At 48.4% G+C, this 20,246-nt stretch overlaps 1 protein-coding gene across 2 annotated transcripts in view; it reads right to left on the bottom strand.

Annotated features, from left to right (window-relative positions):
• The window catches only part of ZC3H6 (zinc finger CCCH-type containing 6), a 645,204-nt gene that overhangs the window by 283,582 nt on the left and 341,376 nt on the right, over positions 1-20,246 (bottom strand). For both annotated transcript variants that reach the window (XM_029594264.1, XM_029594263.1), the window contains one exon: positions 3,617-3,726. In XM_029594264.1, the coding sequence (XP_029450124.1) occupies positions 3,617-3,726 (110 nt within the window). The remainder of the gene's footprint in view (positions 1-3,616; positions 3,727-20,246) is intronic.

Below are 20,246 nucleotides of genomic sequence, written 5' to 3'. Positions count from 1 at the left end.
CCATCATAACCTTGGAAAAATTTCAGGGTGAGGTGGCAAGACCAAAAGGCAGCGCTCAAAACCAAGAACGTCCCAAAACCGTGAATTGCAGAAAACGTTGGTGCTCTAGTCAGATGGGAATATATAGGTACGCCTCGGACAGATCCAAGAAGATCAGACATTCCCCTGACTGTGCGGCTATTATCAGTGAGCTCAATGTTTCAATGCAAAAATGAGTAACCTGCGAATGATGGTTGAAGCCTTTGAGATCCAGGATGGGACAAAGAGCCCTCCTTCTTGGGCACAATGAAATAAATGGAATATTGGCTCGTTATTTTCTTGAGACGTGAGCACTGGAAACAAAGTCCTTAGGCTGAGAAGAATTGACAATGTACACTCCACTGCCTGCCTCTTCTGCAGGGAGTGGCAAGGAGACACCATGAATACGTCCCAAAGAACACTGCAAAACTCCAGCACATATCCATCTCGTAAAACCTCCAAGACCTACTGGTCTGATGTGATTTTGCCCCACCTGTGATAAGAGAGAGAGAGGCGACTCCCTATCTCCTGTTCCCGAGGTGGGTCAGAACACCATCTTTGGGAGACTTGGGGGGGGTTACACTACCCGAGCCTGTGCGCCATCTGAGCTGTGTGGGGCCAAAGGACTGAGACCTATCGAAAGGTCAAGTCCTCTGAAAGGCTGTTACTCTCTAGTGTTGAATACGCTTGGATCCCCTAGCACGACCTCTCATGTTAAAGGAGCGCGGCATCTGCTTCTTATCCTCTGGCAACTGGGAACTCATCCCACTTTTTGGCCATTTTCTCCAACTCGCTCCCAAACAAGAACGAGCCTTCAAAGGACAACTTCGTAAAGTTCGCCGTGGAGGTTGTATCGGCCGACCAATTTCTTAGTCATAACTGAAGCCTTGCCGCTATTACCGAAGTCACCCCTTTGGCTGAGGTGTGGACCAAATCAGAGCCCACATCTGCCAAAAGGCAGCTGCTGGCTTCATTACGCCTTCTAGAATTCACACCAGATTAATTGATCTCCTGAGAGAGAAGCAAACAGGAGCGAGCCACAAGGGAACAATATAAGCTATCTGCAAAGTCATTGCCACTGCTTCAAATGCTTGCTTAAGAATGGCCTCAATCCTTCTATTGTGCACATCCTTCAAGGACGCTTCTTCTTTGGAGGGGATAGTCGTCTGCTTGGAGATGGTACACACAAGCACGTCCACCTTCGGAAAACTCAACCGCTTTCTCATACTGGATCCAGGGAATATAGGCCTTCAAAGACTCATCCCCCTTTGAAATCTGCCTCCAGGGTGCCCCACTCAAGATCAATCAATTCTTGAATGGCCTCCATAACAGGGAAAAAACAAGAGACTTTACGCAAAGAAATCAAAATGGGATTCTTCTTTGGCTTAGACATGGATTCAGGCCCAGGGACTCCCAGCTTCTTTAATGTCTGGGAAATCAGAGCTGGTAACTCGTATCTATGAAAGACCCACAAATTAGTCCTATACAGTTCCAATCCTGGATAAATTTCTCCATCCTCCAGGGAGTAAAGGTCGGCTTCATCATCCATGCCATCCGGGTCCCCATTGGGAAGACTGGCTGCCGATCCAGATGTAATTTGGCGCTTAACTGCAGCACCAGGTGTGCAAGAGATCACCACCTCAGACTCTGACCTGGCAAGATTAGTTGGGGCCGAGGACTGCACCTGAAAAAAAGATTGCAATCCTTGAAAAAATTCCACATAAGAAAAGGCAAAAGGATCCATGCCAAAACCAGGAGGCACCTGTCCTGTGCCCACTGAATTATCTTCTCCCACTGACAAACCAGTTAAGGGAGTTCCAAGGTCAGGTGCCCCTTCTGATACCTCTTTTTACCCAAGCCCTCAACAGGCTGGGTAAAATCAGACGAAGGCAATTCTCACTGAGCCTCCAAGCAGCACTGGCACAAGTTAGAGGGAACGCCAGGCTGAGATGCCTGAATATGACAAGCAGCACAGAGGTTAAGGCTTAACTATGGATGCCATCAGTCTGTCTGTACGCTTAACAGGCGACTTAAAAGGTGTGCATACAGCTGAATTCGCACTGTAAAAAATAGGCATCCAAAATTTAAGTGTATAGGAACGCACACGCCCAAATTAGATGCTACTACCAACTGGATGCCTAAGCAAATCTGGGCACACAGCTGGATGCAAAGCCGGACACACTTGCACAAACAGCCGGTCCTGAAGAGGGCAGCCTTGCGTGCAGGAAAATGCGCAAAAATGCCACCATGGCCTACTATGCAGTGCATAGGGAAAAGCCTAAGAATGGGGCCTAGCCCAAAAAGGCTACTTAACCCGCCAGGCTGTCCACATCCCTTAAATTCTCTCAGAGGTGGGATCGAATGTCGGATCGGTGTGCCAAGAACAGAGACCGGAAGAAGCCCTACAGAAACCCTTCTCCTCTGTTTTCTTCTTTTTTTTTTAAGCGTTACCTGAGATCAGTCCGTCCTGGCTTTAGCATCTGTCTCCAGCTTGGGGGGGGCGCATATACCATTACCACCTCATTCGGCTTCCTGCACCTGCTACCTTTCAACTGTTTCACAGCTAAGGCCACACCAGCTGAAAAACCAGCTACCAGACCAAGGCACTCATGTGAGGGACCATAGAAATCACCTCAGGAATTCTCAATTAGGGAGGGACCATTTGGTATCATCGCAGGAAAGCGGGGCGAATTAAATTTCCTTTTTCCTTTCTCCTTCTAAAACTTAAAGCAATCCCCAGTAGGGATATGCATGTCCACCATCTGCTGGAGACGGAGAATACTGGCAGGCTGTTGTCATTGCAGGGGTATATGTACTGTGATGTCAGCTTGGCTCCATCTCCTTCTGCTGGTAGAGGTGCATAACCCCACTGGTTCTGGATTCATCTGTCTGGATGCTAAGAATGTAAAGTTTGCCAAGCTGAAAAGAGTTCTATCAGCTAATCAAATCACTGGGTCTAGCCCTTCTCACTTATCTTGTATGGAATGGTAGTTACCATACTCAAAAGCATTTATCTAGCTAATTCAGAAATTAGTTAGCTAAATTAATATTTGGGCACGTATCCAGCTAAATTTTAAATTTAGCTGGCTAAGTTAGGGGCCTTCTGGGGATGTAATTGGGAGGAGCTGATTAGCTGGCTAACTCTGAGATGCAGAGTTAGCTGGATAACTTAGCCGGCTAAGTCTGGTTGAGTCAAAGATCTATCCTAAATTTAGCCGACTAACTTTAAGATAGCCGGATATATTCAACAGTGCAGCCAAACTATTGAATTTACCTCCAAAATTCGCCAGATAAGTTTATCCAGCTAACTTTGCTATCCGGACTATGTCTAAATATGGACCTCTAGAGGTATAAGAGTCATGTTATGCTGGTTGCTCAGTCAGCATAAAATGAGATTTTGCAAATGCTCTCTTTAATAATTCATAGCACCCATTAAATTCTAGATATATATTCCTTACTAGAAGGGAAGTGCACTAATCCACTTTTCGAGTCAGATGTGCTAATATACTTTCCCATACAAAATAGGAAAATCCTTTAGTACATCTAGCCCTTAGTTGCACATACATTACATTATTTTTCTACAAAAATATATTCTTACCTTGTCCAATAATTCTTTTGTTTCATCAGTCAAAGGAGCATGAGAAAACTTGCAATTATCTCCCTGGTAGCATTTTGCTCCTGTGTGATAGAACTTGCAAGGAAATTCATGTTAACACTAAATGTTAAGGACAACTATAATGTAACCAAAGTTTGAGTCAGAAATGCAAAATTACCAATACCACAAACTTAAAAACATTCTGAGGTCAATATTCAGCACCACTTAGCTAGTTAAGTTCCAACTAACCCAGCTAAGTTGTGGCGTCTGAAAATTCAGCTGCGCTGGCCAGTCTCCACAGCCAGCTGTTTATCTGGCTTGATAAGTAAGGGGCAGGACAAGGATGTTCTGGGGAGGAGCTACTTAGATAACTACAGATTTTCAGCCTTATCTGGCTTAGGCAGCTGGATAAGTCTAGGACAGCTATTTGGCTATACTACAGTTACCCAGATAAAATTATCAAGCTAACTATAAGATAGCCAAATATATTCCATGGTGCAACTGCATCGCTATCTTGTCTGAGTTAGCCAGATAAGTTTATCTGGCTAACTTGCTCATCTCATTACTGGTGATGTGCTCTGAAAATATACTGTATGTTATTCTCATTGTTTTAAAACAGTTAAACTGTTCATTATTGTACTAAGAATTTAACCTTAAATTCTATTGAACAAAATATTCAACTGTAATCTTGGAGTATCACTGATTATTTATAATATAAGAACTATGAATATAAATAAGAACGAAGCATGCAAAAAATCTTAGAAAGCTATTTTGCAGCATTTCTTAGATGTTCCAGCAGTCTGGTGAAGTATCACTCTAATGGTAAGAGATATACCTACTACTACTGACCATATAAAAATAGGCAAGGTAATTTTCAAAGACATTTCCTTGGGTAAAACATTGCTTTACCTGTAGAAATGGCTCTTTACAAAGCAAGTTTGCTTACCATAAATGGTGTTTTCTGTAGATAGGATGAATTAGCCATGACATGTAGCTGATGTCATCCAATGACATCGGACTAATATCTTTCCATGTAGTAGAGCTTTGAACTCTACTGAGCATGTGCAGGAGTTCCCACATAGGTGATACCTCATGAGTCTCCTCAGTCTATACCAGAGCTAATCTAGCTATTTAGTCTACTCTCCAGAGAGGTGGGTGGGTATTCCATGGCTAATTCATCCTGCTGCCTATGGAAAAAGACAGTTTATAGTAATCAAATTTGCTTTTTCCATCAATAAGCAGGCTGAACTGTCATTACCTTTATAGAGAGTCCCAAGCTGAGGGTTGCAGCAGAACGTTTACATAACAACCCTCCGCACAGGACTCCCACATACAAAGTGGACTACTGTGGGACCAGACTTTGTAAAATTGCTTGTCCAAATTTATTGCAGTCTTTGAAATGTTATCAAGGTAGAAGAGTGATGTAAAGGTATGAATGGAAGACCAAGCTGCAGCTTTGCAGATATCTTCAATGGGTACTTCTTGAAGGTGTGCAATTGAAGCAGCCGTGGATCTCACTTGATGAGCCTTCATAGAGATTGTGATTTGCAGTCCTGCTAAAGTGTAGCACTGATTAATAAATTCAGCCAACCAGTTAGACAAGGTACGCTTGAGCAATCACTTCTCCTAGTCAGTTGGGATCGTATGAGATAAACAGTTATGAGGTTTTCTGATGTGCCTGACAAATTTTTTGTAATATGCTAAGGCCTTTTGCAGTCCAGAATATGCAGGGCTTTTTTGCCCTCATGTGCTTGGATCCTAGGAAACAAGGTAGGTAATACAATGGATTAATTGATAAGAAAAGCCAAGTCAATCTTTGGAAGAAATTTCAGGCGAGTACAGTGGACAACTTGGAGTTTGCCAACTCTTCTAGCTGAAGTCACTGGAACGAGGAACACTTCTTTCCATGTTAAGTATTTTAGAGCAACTGTCTCCAATTATTCAAAAGGAGGCTTCATTAGTTGGGAAAGAACTACACTGAGGGTCCTACAGAACAGGTGGTCTTTGTACCTGGAGTGTGACATGCATAGGGCCTTTCATGAAGCAAAATCGGTTTACTGTCAACTTGAGTATGATAAGCCAATGAGGAGCACCTGTATGGAAGAGGTGGCGAGACCCCAGTTAGAAAGATGGAACATGTTATAGTAGTGGATCCTTGGACCGGGACGAGGGATGGCACCCACCTGTAGCGCTCAGGTGTACTCTTCTCCGGAAGGTGGAAAACTCTGCAACACGATTCGGCACGGAGTCCTTTGGAAGGCGGCAAGCAACTCAGTCCGACTCCAGGCAATGGATCAAGGCAGGCGGCAAACAAACACAGTCCGGGTTCCAGGCAAGGGTCAAGGCAGGCGGCAAACAGACACAGTCTGGGTTCCAGGCAAGGGTCAAGGCAGGCGGCAAACAGACACAGTCCGGGTTCCAGGCAAGGGTCAAGGCAGGCGGCAAACAGACACAGTCCAGGTTCCAGGCAAGGGTCAAGGCAGGCGGCAAACAGACACAGTCCGGGTTCCAGGCAAGGGTCAAGGCAGGCAGCAAACACCATCCGGGTTCCAATCCGAGTCAGGCCGGTCAGACAGTATCCAAACCTCAGGTCGGGGCAGGAAGCAAGCATCGAAGTCCAAATCCGGGCAAAGGTCCAAGGCAGGCGGCGAGTAGCAAATCCAAATCCAATCCAAAGTCGAACCAGGAAACAGGGTAGCCAGAAAAACAGCAGACAAGCACTGGAACCTGTTGCAAAGGCGTCTTCCCTTCCTCAGAGGGAGTTTAAATCTCCCTGGCTGATGATGTCATCTTCCGGGGCCGGCCTGGTTTTGGCGCCACGGCTCCTTTAAGAGGTGGGATTCGCCGCGTCTCTCCCGACGCTGCACCCCGACGTCCCGAGTCAGTCGCGCCGTGGCCCGCACGCTGCTGCCCGCCATGAGGAGGACCTTGTGCCGGCGACGTGGAGGAGGTAGAGAGGTCGGGCCGTGGGTAAGCGCAGCCGGGACTCACAATAGTACTCCCCCCCCTTACGCCCCCCTCCTGGAACGGCCCGGTTTATTAGGATATACTTCGCTAGTAATAGCATTAATAGCCACCCCTTATAATGTTATTATATATATATATATAATTATCTGATCTTCATTTTCCTTCTTACTCCAAGTTATTGTTTCCCTGTTACATGTAACTGCTTTTCTGCACTATTGTTCAAATTGTAAAGTTTATTTTAATTGCACCCCTGTTTCTTGTGAACCTGCATGATGGGACTATCGTCTTGAATTTTGGTATATAAAAAAAACTTAAATAAATAATAAATAAATAAATAAATAAATAAATAGGATGCAGAAGATGAAAGTGGTGAAGTAAAGATTTATCCAAGATATTCGTCGACGGTTCCCAGGAGTTCTCCTCTGGACCAAACCCTTCCCAGGCGATCAGATAGTCCCACCGTCTATGGTTACGACGAACATCCAGGATTTCCCGTACTTGATAGATGGGATCCTCATCAGACTCGATGGCAAAAGACTGGCGTGGAGTATCATGGAACGAAGAGGAAATTAAAGGCTTTAGCAAGGAGACGTGGAAGGAATTATGAATGCGAAGACTGGTGGGAAGTCGCAACCGATAAGTTACAGGCCCCAGACGTTTACTGATGAGAAACGGTCCAATGTATCTGGGAGCTAATCGCATGGAAGGGACCCAGAGGCGTAAATGACTGGTGCAGAGCCAAACCCGGTCTCCCGCATTGAATTGCGGAGCAGGTCGACGATGCTTGTCAGATGTCCGTTTCGCAGTCTCAGCCACATGACGAAGACGAGCATTAGTGGCCTCCCAGAGCTCATGGAGCCGCTGTGCCAACAGTTGGGCCGCTGGAGAGGCGACTGTAAGAAGCAGAGGCAGTGGAGGCCATGGTTCAGAGGAAGTCCAGGTAGTACCCTTCTCGGATGATGGCTAGGACCCACTTGTCCGAAGTTATCTCGACCCATCTGCGGTAGAATAGGGTTAGTCTGCCCCCTATGGCTTCTTCCCTTGGATGGGTCGGCTGATTCTCATTGTGGGGTGCGGCTGGGACCTGAATCCGAGGCGGTTCCCCTCTTGCTGTGTCTGTTCTGAAAGGACTGGTTTCTGGCCGGAGGACGAGGTGCTTGGTAGCTATTCCTGTAAGGGTTGAAGCGTTGTGAGCTTCTGCCTCTGGATGGCCTGGGAAAGGGGCGCTGGTTTCTCTTTGACTTGTCTTCTGGCAGAAGAGGTAATGGAGAGTCGCCCCATTTGTTAGCCAATTTCTCTAGTTCGCTGCCGAACAGGAGGGATCCCTTGAAGGGCATTCTTGTGAGGCGTGTCTTGGAGGAGGCGTCGGCCGACCAATTTCGCAGCCAGAGTTGTGTCCTGGCTGCCACTGAGGATGACACTCCCCTGGCTGCTGTGCGTACCAGATCGGAGGCAGCGTCAGTGAGGAACGAGAGAGCTGATTCCATTTCTTCTCCCGGGGTATTGTTCCTGGCTTGAGATAAACAGGAACGTGTCACCACAGTGCAGCAGGTCGCAATTTGTAGGGACATGGCTGCCACTTCAAAGGCTTGTTTCAGTATGGCTTCCAGGCGCCGGTCATGTGTGTCCTTGAGGGCCGCCCCTCCCTCCACTGGTATGGTGGTGCGCTTAGCGACTGCGCAAACTATGGCGTCCACTTTGGGGCACGCTAGCCGCTCCTTGGTCGCTGGGTCCAGGGGGTACATGGTGGATAAGGCTCGACCCCCTTTGAATGAGCACTCTGGCGCATTCCACTCCAGGTCGATTAGCTGTTGTGCTGCCTGTAGGAGGGGAAAATGGTGGGCCGTCTGTCGAAGGCCCTCTAGCAGGGGGTTCATTCTAGGTTCCCCCGGGGTGCCTTGGCCCGGGATAGCGAGTTCCGATAGGCATTGAGATACCAGGTCCGGAAGATCCTCCTTTGCGAAGAAGCGTCTCATGGTTCGATGCGGCTCTGTCCCCGAGGGAAGTTCTCCCTCCTCGAGGGACTCGACTTCTTCCTCTGAGTAATCCATGTCCCCGTAGGTGGGGCTTCTGTGAGGTGGGAGCCTGTGCCTAGGCCTCAAGGGTCCTGGGGCATGAGGGTCTTCCGGTGGGTATGGGTCCGCTCAGGACTCAGACTGCATCCTGACAAAGGTGTGAATCCCTTTGAATAATTCCACCCAGGAGAGCGAAGCAGGTTCTAAGTTGAGGGGTGCCAGGTCTCTGGGGGTCCCCGTCTGAGGGATGGTCTCACTGGGGCTTGCTAGGTCCAGGGTGTTTCCTGAGGAGCTAGCACTTAACCTTGGGTGAGACTGGCCGTGGCCTGGAGCTACCAGGGCCTCCTCATATTGGGCGCATAGGGCGTCTGCTTCCTCGCTCTGTGCGGCTCTGAGGTGGCATGCTGAGCAGACGCCTAGAGCTATTATGCCTGACTCTGGAGGTGCCGCTTCTGAGGACGCATGGGCTCTTATGTGATCCATTGCGTCAGCAGTTGGAGACGGATCTGACGTCAGCACGGGTACATATACCCCCACAGGAAGTGTAGCAATTCAGTAATCTTCCTAGCAAAAGCTTTATGGATCTATGTGTGATTGACCGATCGATTAATCAACAGGATTACCCTGACCAATTGATGGTAGCTGGAGACCGCCAGTGTTCTCAACCAGAAGGCGTCGACACCCGGCAGGGTGGAAGCCCTTTTATAAGTAAAACATGGCATACCGTGAGTCGGCGAATCCCCATGTATACCGGCAGCTGGGCGGGATGCTGAGTCCATCTGCATACACTAAGGAAAAGGAGATTATCAGGTAAGTAATCTCAACATTTCCTAGCGTGTAGCAGATGGACTCAAAACAAATGGGATGTACAAAAGCTACTCCCGGACTGGGCGGGAGGCTGCCCGAGGACCGTGTAGGATCGCCCTCGCAAATGCTGTGTCCTCCCTGGCCTGGACGTCCAGACGGTAGAATCTGGAGAAGGTACGGAGGGAGGACCACGTCACCGCTTTGCATATCTCTGCAGGCGACAGCAGCTTAGCTTCTGCCCAAGAGGCCGACTGTGCTCTGGTAGAATGAGCCTTGACCTGCAGAGGCGGTGCTTTTCCCGCCTCTCTGTAGGCTGCCTTGATAACTTCTTTAATCCAGCGGGCGATGGTTGGCCGTGAGGCTGCTTCCCCTAGCTTCTTCCCGCTGTGCAGAACGAACAGGTGGTCCGTCTTTCGTACTGCTTCTGACATTTCCAGGTATCTGGACAGCAGTCTGCCGATGTCGAGATGGCGTAGCATTCAACCTTCCTCCGACTTCTTCAAACCTTCCGTGGAAGGCAAGGATATGGTTTGGTTGAGGTGAACGTGTGAGACCACCTTGGGTAAAAAGGATGGCACTGTGCGAAGATGGATAGCCTCTGGAGTGATTCTGAGAAATGGTTCACGACAGGAGAGTGCTTGTAGCTCTGAGATGCGGCGTGCTGAACACACAGCAAGCAAGAACACCATCTTCAAGGTTAGCAAACGGAGGGACAGGCCTCGAAGGGGCTTGAAGGCTGATCCCGCCAAAAGTTCCAATACTAGGTTGAGATTCCACAAGGGTACTGGCCACTTCAGTGGCAGGCGAATGTGTTTAACTCCTTTCAGGAAACGTGAGACGTCTGGGTGTTTGGCAATGGTGTTGCCGTCACTCCTGGGACCGTAGCAAGACAGCGCTGCTACCTAAACCTTGATGGAGCTGAGGGACAGACCCTTCTGAAGTCCATCTTGTAGGAATTCCAAAATGATAGGAATCTTCGCGGTATGTGAATTGGTGCCGTGAGAGTCGCACCAGGCTTCAAAAACTCTCCAGATCCTGATATATGTTAGTGATGTGGAGAATTTGCGTGCTCGGAGGAGTGTATCTATAACCGGCTCAAGTATCCCCTTTTCTTCAGTCGAGCCCTCTCAATGGCCAGACCGTAAGAGAGAATTGAGCCGGATCCTCGTGGAGGATGGGACCTTGCTGCAGCAGGTCCCTGTGCGGAGGCAGGCGTAGAGGAGTCCCTGCCAGGAGTCTTCTCATGTCCGCGTCTCAGGGTCTTCTTGGCCAATCCGGGGCCACTAGAAGAACTATGCCTCTGTGTCGCTGAATCCTGTGAACAATGGCGCCCAGCAGGGGCCATGGAGGAAAGGCGTATAGCAGGATCCCCTGAGGCCACGGTTGTACCAGGGCATCGATCCCCTGAGCCCGAGGATCCCGCCTGCGGCTGAAATATCTGGGAACTTGAGCGTTGGGCCTGTCCGCTAATAGGTCCATGGCTGGCGTCCCCCATCGATCCACAATTATCTGAAAAACTGTGGGTGACAGCTGCCATTCCCCCGGGTTTAGGCTTTCTCTGCTGAGGAAGTCTGCCATCGTGTTGTCCTTCCCGGCAATGTGGACGGTGGAGATGTCCTGAAGATTTGCTTCTGCCCAAATCACCAGGGGAGTTATTTCTAGGGACACTTGTTGGCTTCTGGTTCCGCCCTGACGATTGATGTATGCCACCGTGGTGGCGCTGTCTGACATCACTCTGACCGCTCTGTCTCGAAGTCTGTGGGCAAATCGCAGGCACGCAACCCTGACTGCCCGTGCCTCTAGTCAGTTGATGTTCCACCTTGACTCTTCTCTGGTCCACCGCCCTTGGGCGGTGAGTTCCTCGCAGTGTGCTCCCCAACCGTTCAGGCTGGCATCTGTGGTGAGCAGAATCCAGGTTGGGGAGGACATTCTTGACCCCCGGCTTATGTGGCCGGGCCGTAACCACCACCGTAGTTGATTCCGCACTCTGGCCGGCAGTGGTAGGTGTATGGTGTAGTTCTGCGATCGTGGGCTCCATTGAGATAGAAGGGCGCGTTGCAATGGTCTCATATGAGCCCGCGCCCAAGGCACCACTTCCAGAGTGGATGCCATGAGGCCGAGGACCTGTAGGTAATTCCCGAGCTGTGGGCCGGATGGCGCTAAGCAGGATCTGCAGATGATTCCAGAGTTTCGACTGTCTCTTGGAGATCAGGCTGACCTTGTCGTTGTGGGTGTCGAATTGGACCCTAGGTATTCCAGCGACTGGGACGGCTGTAGGGAACTCTTCTTGATGTTGACTACCCAACCTAGGCTTTCCAGAAGAGCTATAACTCTGTTGGTTGCCCGGTGACTCTCCGGTGACTTTGCCCTGATCAGCCAATCGTCCAGGTAGGGATGGACGAGAATCCCTTCCTTCCTGAGTGCTGCCGCCACTACTACTATGACCTTGGTAAAGATCCGTGGTGCGGTGGCTAACCCGAAGGGTAAAGCTCGGAACTGGAAGTGCTGATTCAGGACTTTGAAGCGTAGATAGCGCTGGTGATCCCGATGGATGGGGATATGCAGGTATGCTTCCGACAGATCTAGGCTGTACTGAATTCTTGACAGACCATAGAGTTTCCATGCGAAAGCTGGGGACCTGTAGGTGTCGGTTGACTGACTTGAGGTCCAGGATGGGCCTGAAAATGCCCTCCTTCTTGGGTACTATGAAATAAATGGAATAATGCCCAGAATTTACTTCTTCCGCAGGTACTGGGATTATGGCTGTTAGTGCCAGGAGCCTCTGTAAGGTCACTTCTAGTGCCGCTGCCTTGAGCGGCGAACAAGGAGATTCCACAAACTTGTTCGGCGGAAGCCGAAAGAAATCCAGGTAATATCCTTCCCGGATGATGGCGAGGACTCACTGGTCTGAAGTAATCTCGACCCACCTGCGGTAGAAGAGGGTTAGCCCCCTATGGCTGCTACCCCCGGATGGGTTGGCTGATTGTCATTGTGGGTTGCGGCTGGGGCCGGAACCCGAGCCGATTCTCTTCTTGTTATGCTTAGTCCGAAAGGACTGGTTCCTGGCCTGGGAACGAGGATCTCGATAGCGAGACCTGTAAGGGTTGAAGCGCTGAGAATTTCTACCTCTGGAAGGTCTAGAAAAGGACCGCTGGCTCCTCCTCGGCCTTTCTTCTGGTAAACGGGGTAAAGGAGAGGCACCCCATCTAGTAGCCCAGCTCTCGAGATCGCTGCCGAACAGTAGTGAACCCTTAAAGGGCATTCTTGTGAGTCGCGTCTTGGAGGACGAGTCGGGCGCCCAATGACGGAGCCAAAGCTGTCTTCTGGCTGCCATACGAACGAAGTCGGAGGCTGCGTCAGTGAGAAATGCGAGAGCTGATTCCATGTCTGCCCCCTGGGCGTTACTTCTCGCCTGTGATAAACAGGAGCGAGTCACCACGGTGCAGCAGGTCGCGATTCGTAGGGACATGGCTGCTACCTCAAAGGCTTGTTTCAGAATGGTGTCCATGCGCCGGTCATGCGTATCTTTGAGGGCCGCTCCCCCCTCAACCGGAATGGTGGTGTGCTTCACTATTGCGTTAACTATGGCGTCTACCTTGGGGCATGCTAGCAGCTCCTTGGACGACGGATCCAGAGGGTACATGCCTGTCAAGGCCCGACCCCCTTTGAATGAGGCCTCCGGTGCCTTCCATTCCAGATCGATTAGCTGCTGTGCTGCTTGTAGGAGGGGAAAATGGTGAGCCGGTTGGCGCAGGCCCTCTAACAGGGGGTTCATTTTAGGGTCCCCTGGGGTATCCTGGCCCGGAATGGCCAGCTCCGATAGGCATTGCGAGACCAGGCCTGAAAAGATCTTCTCTCTGAAAGAAGCGCCTCATGGTCCGATATGGCTCTATCTCCGAGGGAAGTTCACATTCCTCGGGGGGTTCCTCACTTACCTGGGAGCAATCCGAATCCCCATAAGCGGGGCTGTCGGGTGGTGAGTGGCTGCGCCTAGGTCTCGAGGGTACAGGGACCGGATAAGCCGGAACGGGAAGATCCATTCGAGGAACAGACTGCATCTGGACAAAGGCGTGAATACCCTTGAACAATTCCACCCAGGAAAGCGAAGCCGGATCTGGCCGTAGGGGCACCAGGTCTCTCGGGTTCCCTGGTTGCTCGCCGCGGCCCGCTAAGTCCGGTGTGCTCCCTGAGGAACCGCTGGGCTGGGGCCGGTCCTGTGCTGGAACTCCCATGGCCTCCTCACATTGGGCACATAGTGAGTCTGCTTCCTCGCTCTGTGTAGCTCTGAGGTTGCATGCTGAGCAGAGGCTTAGAGCTTTCATGCTCGATTCTGGAGGTGCCGGCTCTGCGGCCGCATGGGCTCTCTTATGCTCCATTCGCCTGAAATTCGGTATCGCCCAATGATGTGCGCTTAACAGCATGCGCCTAGAACGGGCGTCTTATAAACGTGCGCCTATCCACGGGCATCTTAGCAATATGCGCTTATCCACGGGCGCCTTAGCAAGGTGCGTCTCTCTACGGGCGTCTTAGCAATGTGCGCCTCTCTACGGGCGTCTTAGCAATGTGCGCCTATCTACGGGCGACTTATAAATGTGCGAACAACATGCGCCTATCGCGTGCGCTAACAACGTGCGCCTATCGCGTGCGCCAATAACAAGCGCCTATCGCGTGCGCTAATAAGAAGCGCCTAGCGGCGAAGGAGAGTACGCAGGCAGAATGGCGACCTCCTTGCCGTGCTGCCTCGTAGGCAGGCCCAGCTATCCACACTTCCTCGGAGACCAAGTCAAGATATGCGCCTTACCTTGTCTTCGGCGCTTCCCGGCTGTGATCCGGGCGGTCTCCGGCTGCTGGGGGAGAGTACCTTCAACCGCCGCGCATAAGGAAGTGTGCCCGCTGCCTCTAGGCCGCTCCTGAACTCGTCTCGCACGGGGGCCAAGCCGTGCCCGAGCCCTTCTCACTCGAGGGCCAAGTCCACGCCAGGACCGAGGCTGCCTCTAGGCCGCGCCCGAACTCGTCTCGTTTGGGGGCCAAGCCGCGCCCAAGCCCTTCTCACTCGGGGGCTAGGTCCCTGCCGCGAACCGGCCACCAGACCGAGGCTCTTACCTCCGAAGGACCACGGAAGTCCGTTCGGGAAACTCAACTGGGTGAGTGACCTCCAAGTATCACCGCAGGACTGCGGGGCTTGACTCCAATAGGTTTCTTCTAGTAATTTAGTCGTTAGAATTTGGATACACGCTCAGCGAGCGTGGGGTAGCTCCAAACTGCTTTGGAGACGGAAATTACTGAATTGCTACACTTCCTGTGGGGGTATATGTACCCGTGCTGACGTCAGATCCGTCTCCAACAGCACGAGCACACAATACCCATTTGTTTTGAGTCCATCTGCTACACGCTAGGAAATGGGACAGTGCTATAACGAGGTACAAATTATATCGCAATGACAGAGAGGAGCACCTGGCAGGAGGTGTGGCGCTTTATGTCCGGGATGGCATAGAGTCCAACAGGATAAACATCCTGCATGAGACTAAATACAAAATTGAATCTTTATGGGTAGAAATCCCTTGTATGTCTAAAGCCTGTTGCTGTTAAATGTTTTACTTTTTAAACTGTTATATGTAAAGCCTGTTGCTAAATTGTTTAACTGTAAACCGAGGTGATGTATAACTATACGTACCGCGGTATAAAAGAATCTATAAATAAATAAATAAATGTCGGGGAAGACTATAGTGATAGGAGTATACTACTGTCCACCTGGTCAACATGATGAGACAAACAGTGAAATGCTAAGAGAAATTAGGGAAGCTAACCAAATTGGTTGTGCAGTAATAATGGGAGACTTCAATTACCCTAATATTGACTGGGTAAATGTATCATTGGGACACGCTAGAGAGATAACGTTCCTGGATGGAATAAATGATAGCTTTATGGAGCAATTGGTTCAGGAACCAATGAGAGTGGGTGCAATTTTTTATCTAATTCTCAGTGGAGCACAGGACTTGGTGAGAGAGGTAACGGTGGTGGGGCCGCTGGGCAATAGTGATCATAATATGATCAAATTTGATTTAATGACTGAAAGAGGAACAGTGTGCAAATCCACGGCTCTCGTGCTAAACTTTCAAAAGGGAAACTTTGATAAAATGAGAAAAATTGTTAGAAAAAAACTGAAAGGAGCAGCTACAAAAGTAAAAAATGTCCGAGAGGCGTGGTCATTGTTAAAAAATACTATTCTAGAAGCACAGACCAGATGTATTCCACACATTAAGAAAGGTGGAAAGAAGGCAAAACGATTACCGGCATGGTTAAAATGGGAGGTGAAAGAAGCTATTTTAGCTAAAAGATCTTCATTCAAAAATTGGAAGAAGGATCCAACAGAAGAAAATAGGATAAAGCATAAACGTTGGCAAATTAAATGTAAGACAGCCTAAGAGAGAGTTTGAAAAGAAGTTGGCTGTAGAGGCAAAAACTCACAGTAAAAACTTTTTAAAATATATCCGAAGCAGAAAGCCTGTGAGGGAGTCAGTTGGACCATTAGGTGATCGAGGGGTTAAAGGGGCACTTAGAGAAGATAAGGCCATCGCGGAAAGATTAAATGATTTCTTTGCTTCGGTGTTTACTGAAGAGGATGTTGGGGAGGTACCAGTAATGGAGAAGGTTTTCATGGGTAATGATTCAGATGGACTGAATCAAATCACGGTGAACCTAGAAGATGTGGTAGACGTGATTGACAAACTGAAGAGTAGTAAATCACCTGGACCGGATGGTATACACCCCAGAGTTCTGAAGGAACTAAAAAATGAAATTTAAGACCTATTAGTAAAATTTTTAACCTATCATGAAAATCATCCACTGTACCTGAAGACTGGAGGATAGCAAATGTAACCCCAATATTTAAAAAGGGCTCCAGGGGCGATCCAGGAAACTACGACCGGTTAGCCTGACTTCAGTGTCAGGAAAAGTAGTGGAAAGTGTTCTAAACATCAAAATCACAGAACATATAGAAAGACATGTTTTAATGGAAGTCAGCATGGCTTTACCCAAGGCAAGTCTTGCTTCACAAATCTGCTTCACGTTTTTGAAGGAGTTAATAAACATGTGGATAAAGGTGAACCGGTAGATGTAGTATACTTGGATTTTCCGAAGGCGTTTGACAAAGCGCCTCATGAGAGGCTTCTAGGAAAAGTAAAAAGTCATGGGATAGGTGGCGATGTCCTTTCGTGGATTGCAAACTGGCTAAAAGACAGGAAACAGAGAGTAGGATTAAATGGACAATTTTCTCAGTGGAAGGGAGTGGACAGTGGAGTGCCTCAGGGATCTGTATTGTGACCCTTACTTTTCAATATATTTATAAATGATCTGGAAAGAAATATGTCGAGTGAGATAATCAAATTTGCAGATGACATAAAATTGTTCAGAGTAGTAAAAATACAAGCAGATTGTGAAAAATTGCAGGAAGACCTTGTGAGACTGGAAAATTGGGCATCCAAATGGCAGATGAAATTCAATGTGGATAAGTGCAAGGTGATGCATATACGGAAAAATAACCCATGCTATAATTACACAATGTTGGGTTCCATATTAGGTGCTACAACCCAAGAAAGAGATCTAGGCATCATAGTGGATAACACATTGAAATTGTCGGTTCAGTGTGCTGCGGCAGTCAGGGAAGCAAACAGAGTGTTGGGAATTATTGGAAAGGGAATGGTGAATAAAACGGAAAATATCATAATGCCTCTGTATTGCTCCATGGTAAGACCACACCTTGAATACTGTGTACAATTCTGGTCGCCGCATCTCAAAAAAGATATAATTGCGATGGAGAAGGTCAGAGAAGGGCTACCAAAATGATAAGGGGAATGGAACAGCTCCCCTATGAGGAAAGACTATAGAGGTTAGGACTTTCCAGCTTGGAGAAGAGACGGCTGAGGGGGGATATGATAGAGATGTTTAAAATCATGAGAGGTCTAGAACGGGTAGATGTGAATCGGCTATTTACTCTTTCGGATAATAGAAAGACTAGGAGGCACTCCATGAAGTTAGCATGGGGCACATTTAAAACTAATCGGAGAAAGTTCTTTTTTACTCAACGCACAATTGAACTCTGGAATTTGTTGCCAGAGGATGTGGTTAGTGCAGTTAGTATAGCTTAAAAAAGGATTGGATAAGTTCTTGGAGGAGAAGTCCATTACCTGCTATTAAGTTCACTTAGAGAATAGCCACTGTCATTAGCAATGGTAACATGGAATAGACTTAGTTTTTGGGTACTTGCCAGGTTCTTATGGCCTGGATTGGCCACTGTTGGAAACAGGATGCTGGGCTTGATGGACCCTTGGTCTGACCCAGTATGGCACTTTCTTATGTTCTTAAGGCTGAATCTTGTCGTCCTTCTTTGTCCAAACAATAATGAGCTGCAAAGGTGTGAAGAGAACTCCATGTTGCAGGCTTTACATATGTCAAGAATGGGCACTGAACGATAGTCTGCTACTGATGTGGACATAGCCCTTACTGAATGTGTTTTTACTTGTCCCTGGAGAGGAATGTTTGCTTTTTCATAACAGAATTAAATACAGTCTGCTAGCCAGTTGTTAGAGACTGTTTTCCTACCGCAACTCCTGGTTTATTTTTGTCAAAAGAAACAAAAAGAGTTGGGTGGATTTCCTATGGACCGCCATGCGGTTTAGGTAAAAAGCTAGTGCACGTTTACAGTGCAAGGTGTGTAAGACTCTCCCTGGTGAGTGGGGTCTTGGAAAGAAAGTAGGCAGAACAATTGACTAATTGATATGAAAATCTGTTCCCACTTTTGGTAAGAATTATGGGTGAGTGTGAAGGACTACTCTGTCATGGAGGAACCTTGTGTAGGGTGAGTATGTGACAAGAGCTTGCAACTCACTGACCCTTCTAGCTGATGTAATGGCTACTAACAAAAGTACCTTCCATGTAAGGAATTTTTCTTCACAAGAGTGTAGAGGCTCGAATGGTGAGCGCATGAGCCTTGTTAGCACTAAATTAAGGTCCCATTCAGTGACCGGTGGTCGAATGGGAGGCTTAAGGTGGAGTAAGCCCCTCATGAACCTACTCACTAGGGGTTGTGCTGTTATTGGTGCATCCCCTATTCCTTTGTGGTATGCTGCTATGGCGCTTAGGTGAACCCTTACAGAGGAAGTCTGGAGACCAGAATCCAATAGGTGGTATAGGTAATCTAGTAAAGAAGAAGTGGAGCACCATTTTGTAAATCTAGTCCACTTAAAGTGGTAGGATTTACGTGTGGAAGGCTTTCGTGAAGCTACTAGAACTTGAGAGACTTGTGCTGAAAGATTAAGTGGTTGGAGAATTAAGCTTTCAACATCCAAGCTGTTAGGGCAAGAGTTTTCAGGTTGGGATGACGCAACTTGCCCTGATTCTGAGTGATGAGAGTGGGCTCTGTGGCCAGGCGGATTGGTTGTGAAATCGACTGGTCGAGGAGTATGGGAAACCATACTTGCCGAGGCCAGTACAAGGTTATGAGGATCATTGCCCCTGTGTCCTGTTGTAGCTTCACGAGAGTTTTCGCTATGAGCGGAATTGGAGGATACACATATAGAAGACCTGTGGTCCAGGGGCGAGCAAATGTGTCCCTGGGGACTGTTTGTCGACATCCGTGGAGGGAGCAGAACTTTTCCACTTTGTGGTTCAGGTTGGACGCAAAGAGGTCTATGGTTGGGCGACCCCAGCATTGAAATATTTTGCTCGCTACACGTGGGTCCAGCAACCATTCGTGGGGATTGAAATGTCGACCGAGATCGTCTGCTAGGATGTTTTTTATGCCCGCCAGATAAGTGGCTCGTAGATGTATGGAATGCTCTAGAGCTCAAGCCCAAATCTGTACTGCTTCCTGGCATAGCAGATAAGAGCCCATGCCTCCTTGTTTGTTTATGTACCACATTGCTACTGTGTTGTCTGTATCAACACAGTCTTGTTTGAGAGGCAGTCTTTGAAGGCATAAAGGGCATATCTCATCGCTCAAAGTTCCAAGAAGTTTATCTGATACTGTTTTTCGAGCGTAGTCCACGTCCCTTGTGTTTTAAGGTTGTTGATGTGAGCTCCCTATCCTAGGTTGGAGGCATCTGTAGTCAGGATGACTTGCGGATTTGCCTATTGGAATGGGAGACCAGCTTTCAACGCTGTTTGATTTGTCCACCAGTGGAGCGATAGACATAACTGGTCGGTGATTTGAATTGTGTACGACAGTGGTCGGAAAGCTTGTAGTCCATTGAGTCTTGCTCATGGCTAACCGCCATAGGAGTGACATGTACTATCGAGGCCATGTGTCCTAGTAGTACTAGAATTTGATGGGCGGATGCGAACTGGTGATGAATGATAATGTTTGCCAGTCGTGCCAAATTGTCTGCACGGTCGCTTGGAAGGGAAGCTTTCGCCACTGTGGTGTCGAGGCCTGCTCCGATGAATGTGAGGAGTTGAGACGGCCCTACACGGGATTTTGGATAATTGATGAGAAAACCCAGAAGGTGCAAAAGTGTTATTGTGGCTTTCAGGGCAGACAGAACCCTGCCTGGATGTGCTTCTGATTAGCCAATCGTCTAGGTATGGAAAAACATGAATGCTGTTTTTTCTTAAATGTGCAGCCACTACTGCTAGGCATTTCGTAAACACTCGAGGAGCAGAAGCCAGTCCGAATGGCAGGACTCTGTACTGGTAAGGATTCTTTCCCACTACGAATCATAGATATTTGAGATGTTGTGTGGAAATTGGTATGTGCACATAAGCGTCTTGAAGGTCTAGAGAACAGAGCCAATCTCCCTTTTGAAGTAATGGAAGGATGGTTCCCAGAGATACCACCCGAAATTTTT

This window comes from Rhinatrema bivittatum, chromosome 3, assembly GCF_901001135.1.
Source record: "Rhinatrema bivittatum chromosome 3, aRhiBiv1.1, whole genome shotgun sequence".
In the NCBI taxonomy this organism is placed as follows: domain Eukaryota; kingdom Metazoa; phylum Chordata; class Amphibia; order Gymnophiona; family Rhinatrematidae; genus Rhinatrema; species Rhinatrema bivittatum.
Note: the sequence above shows the minus strand (reverse complement) of the source record. Positions and strands in the feature narration are given on the sequence as shown.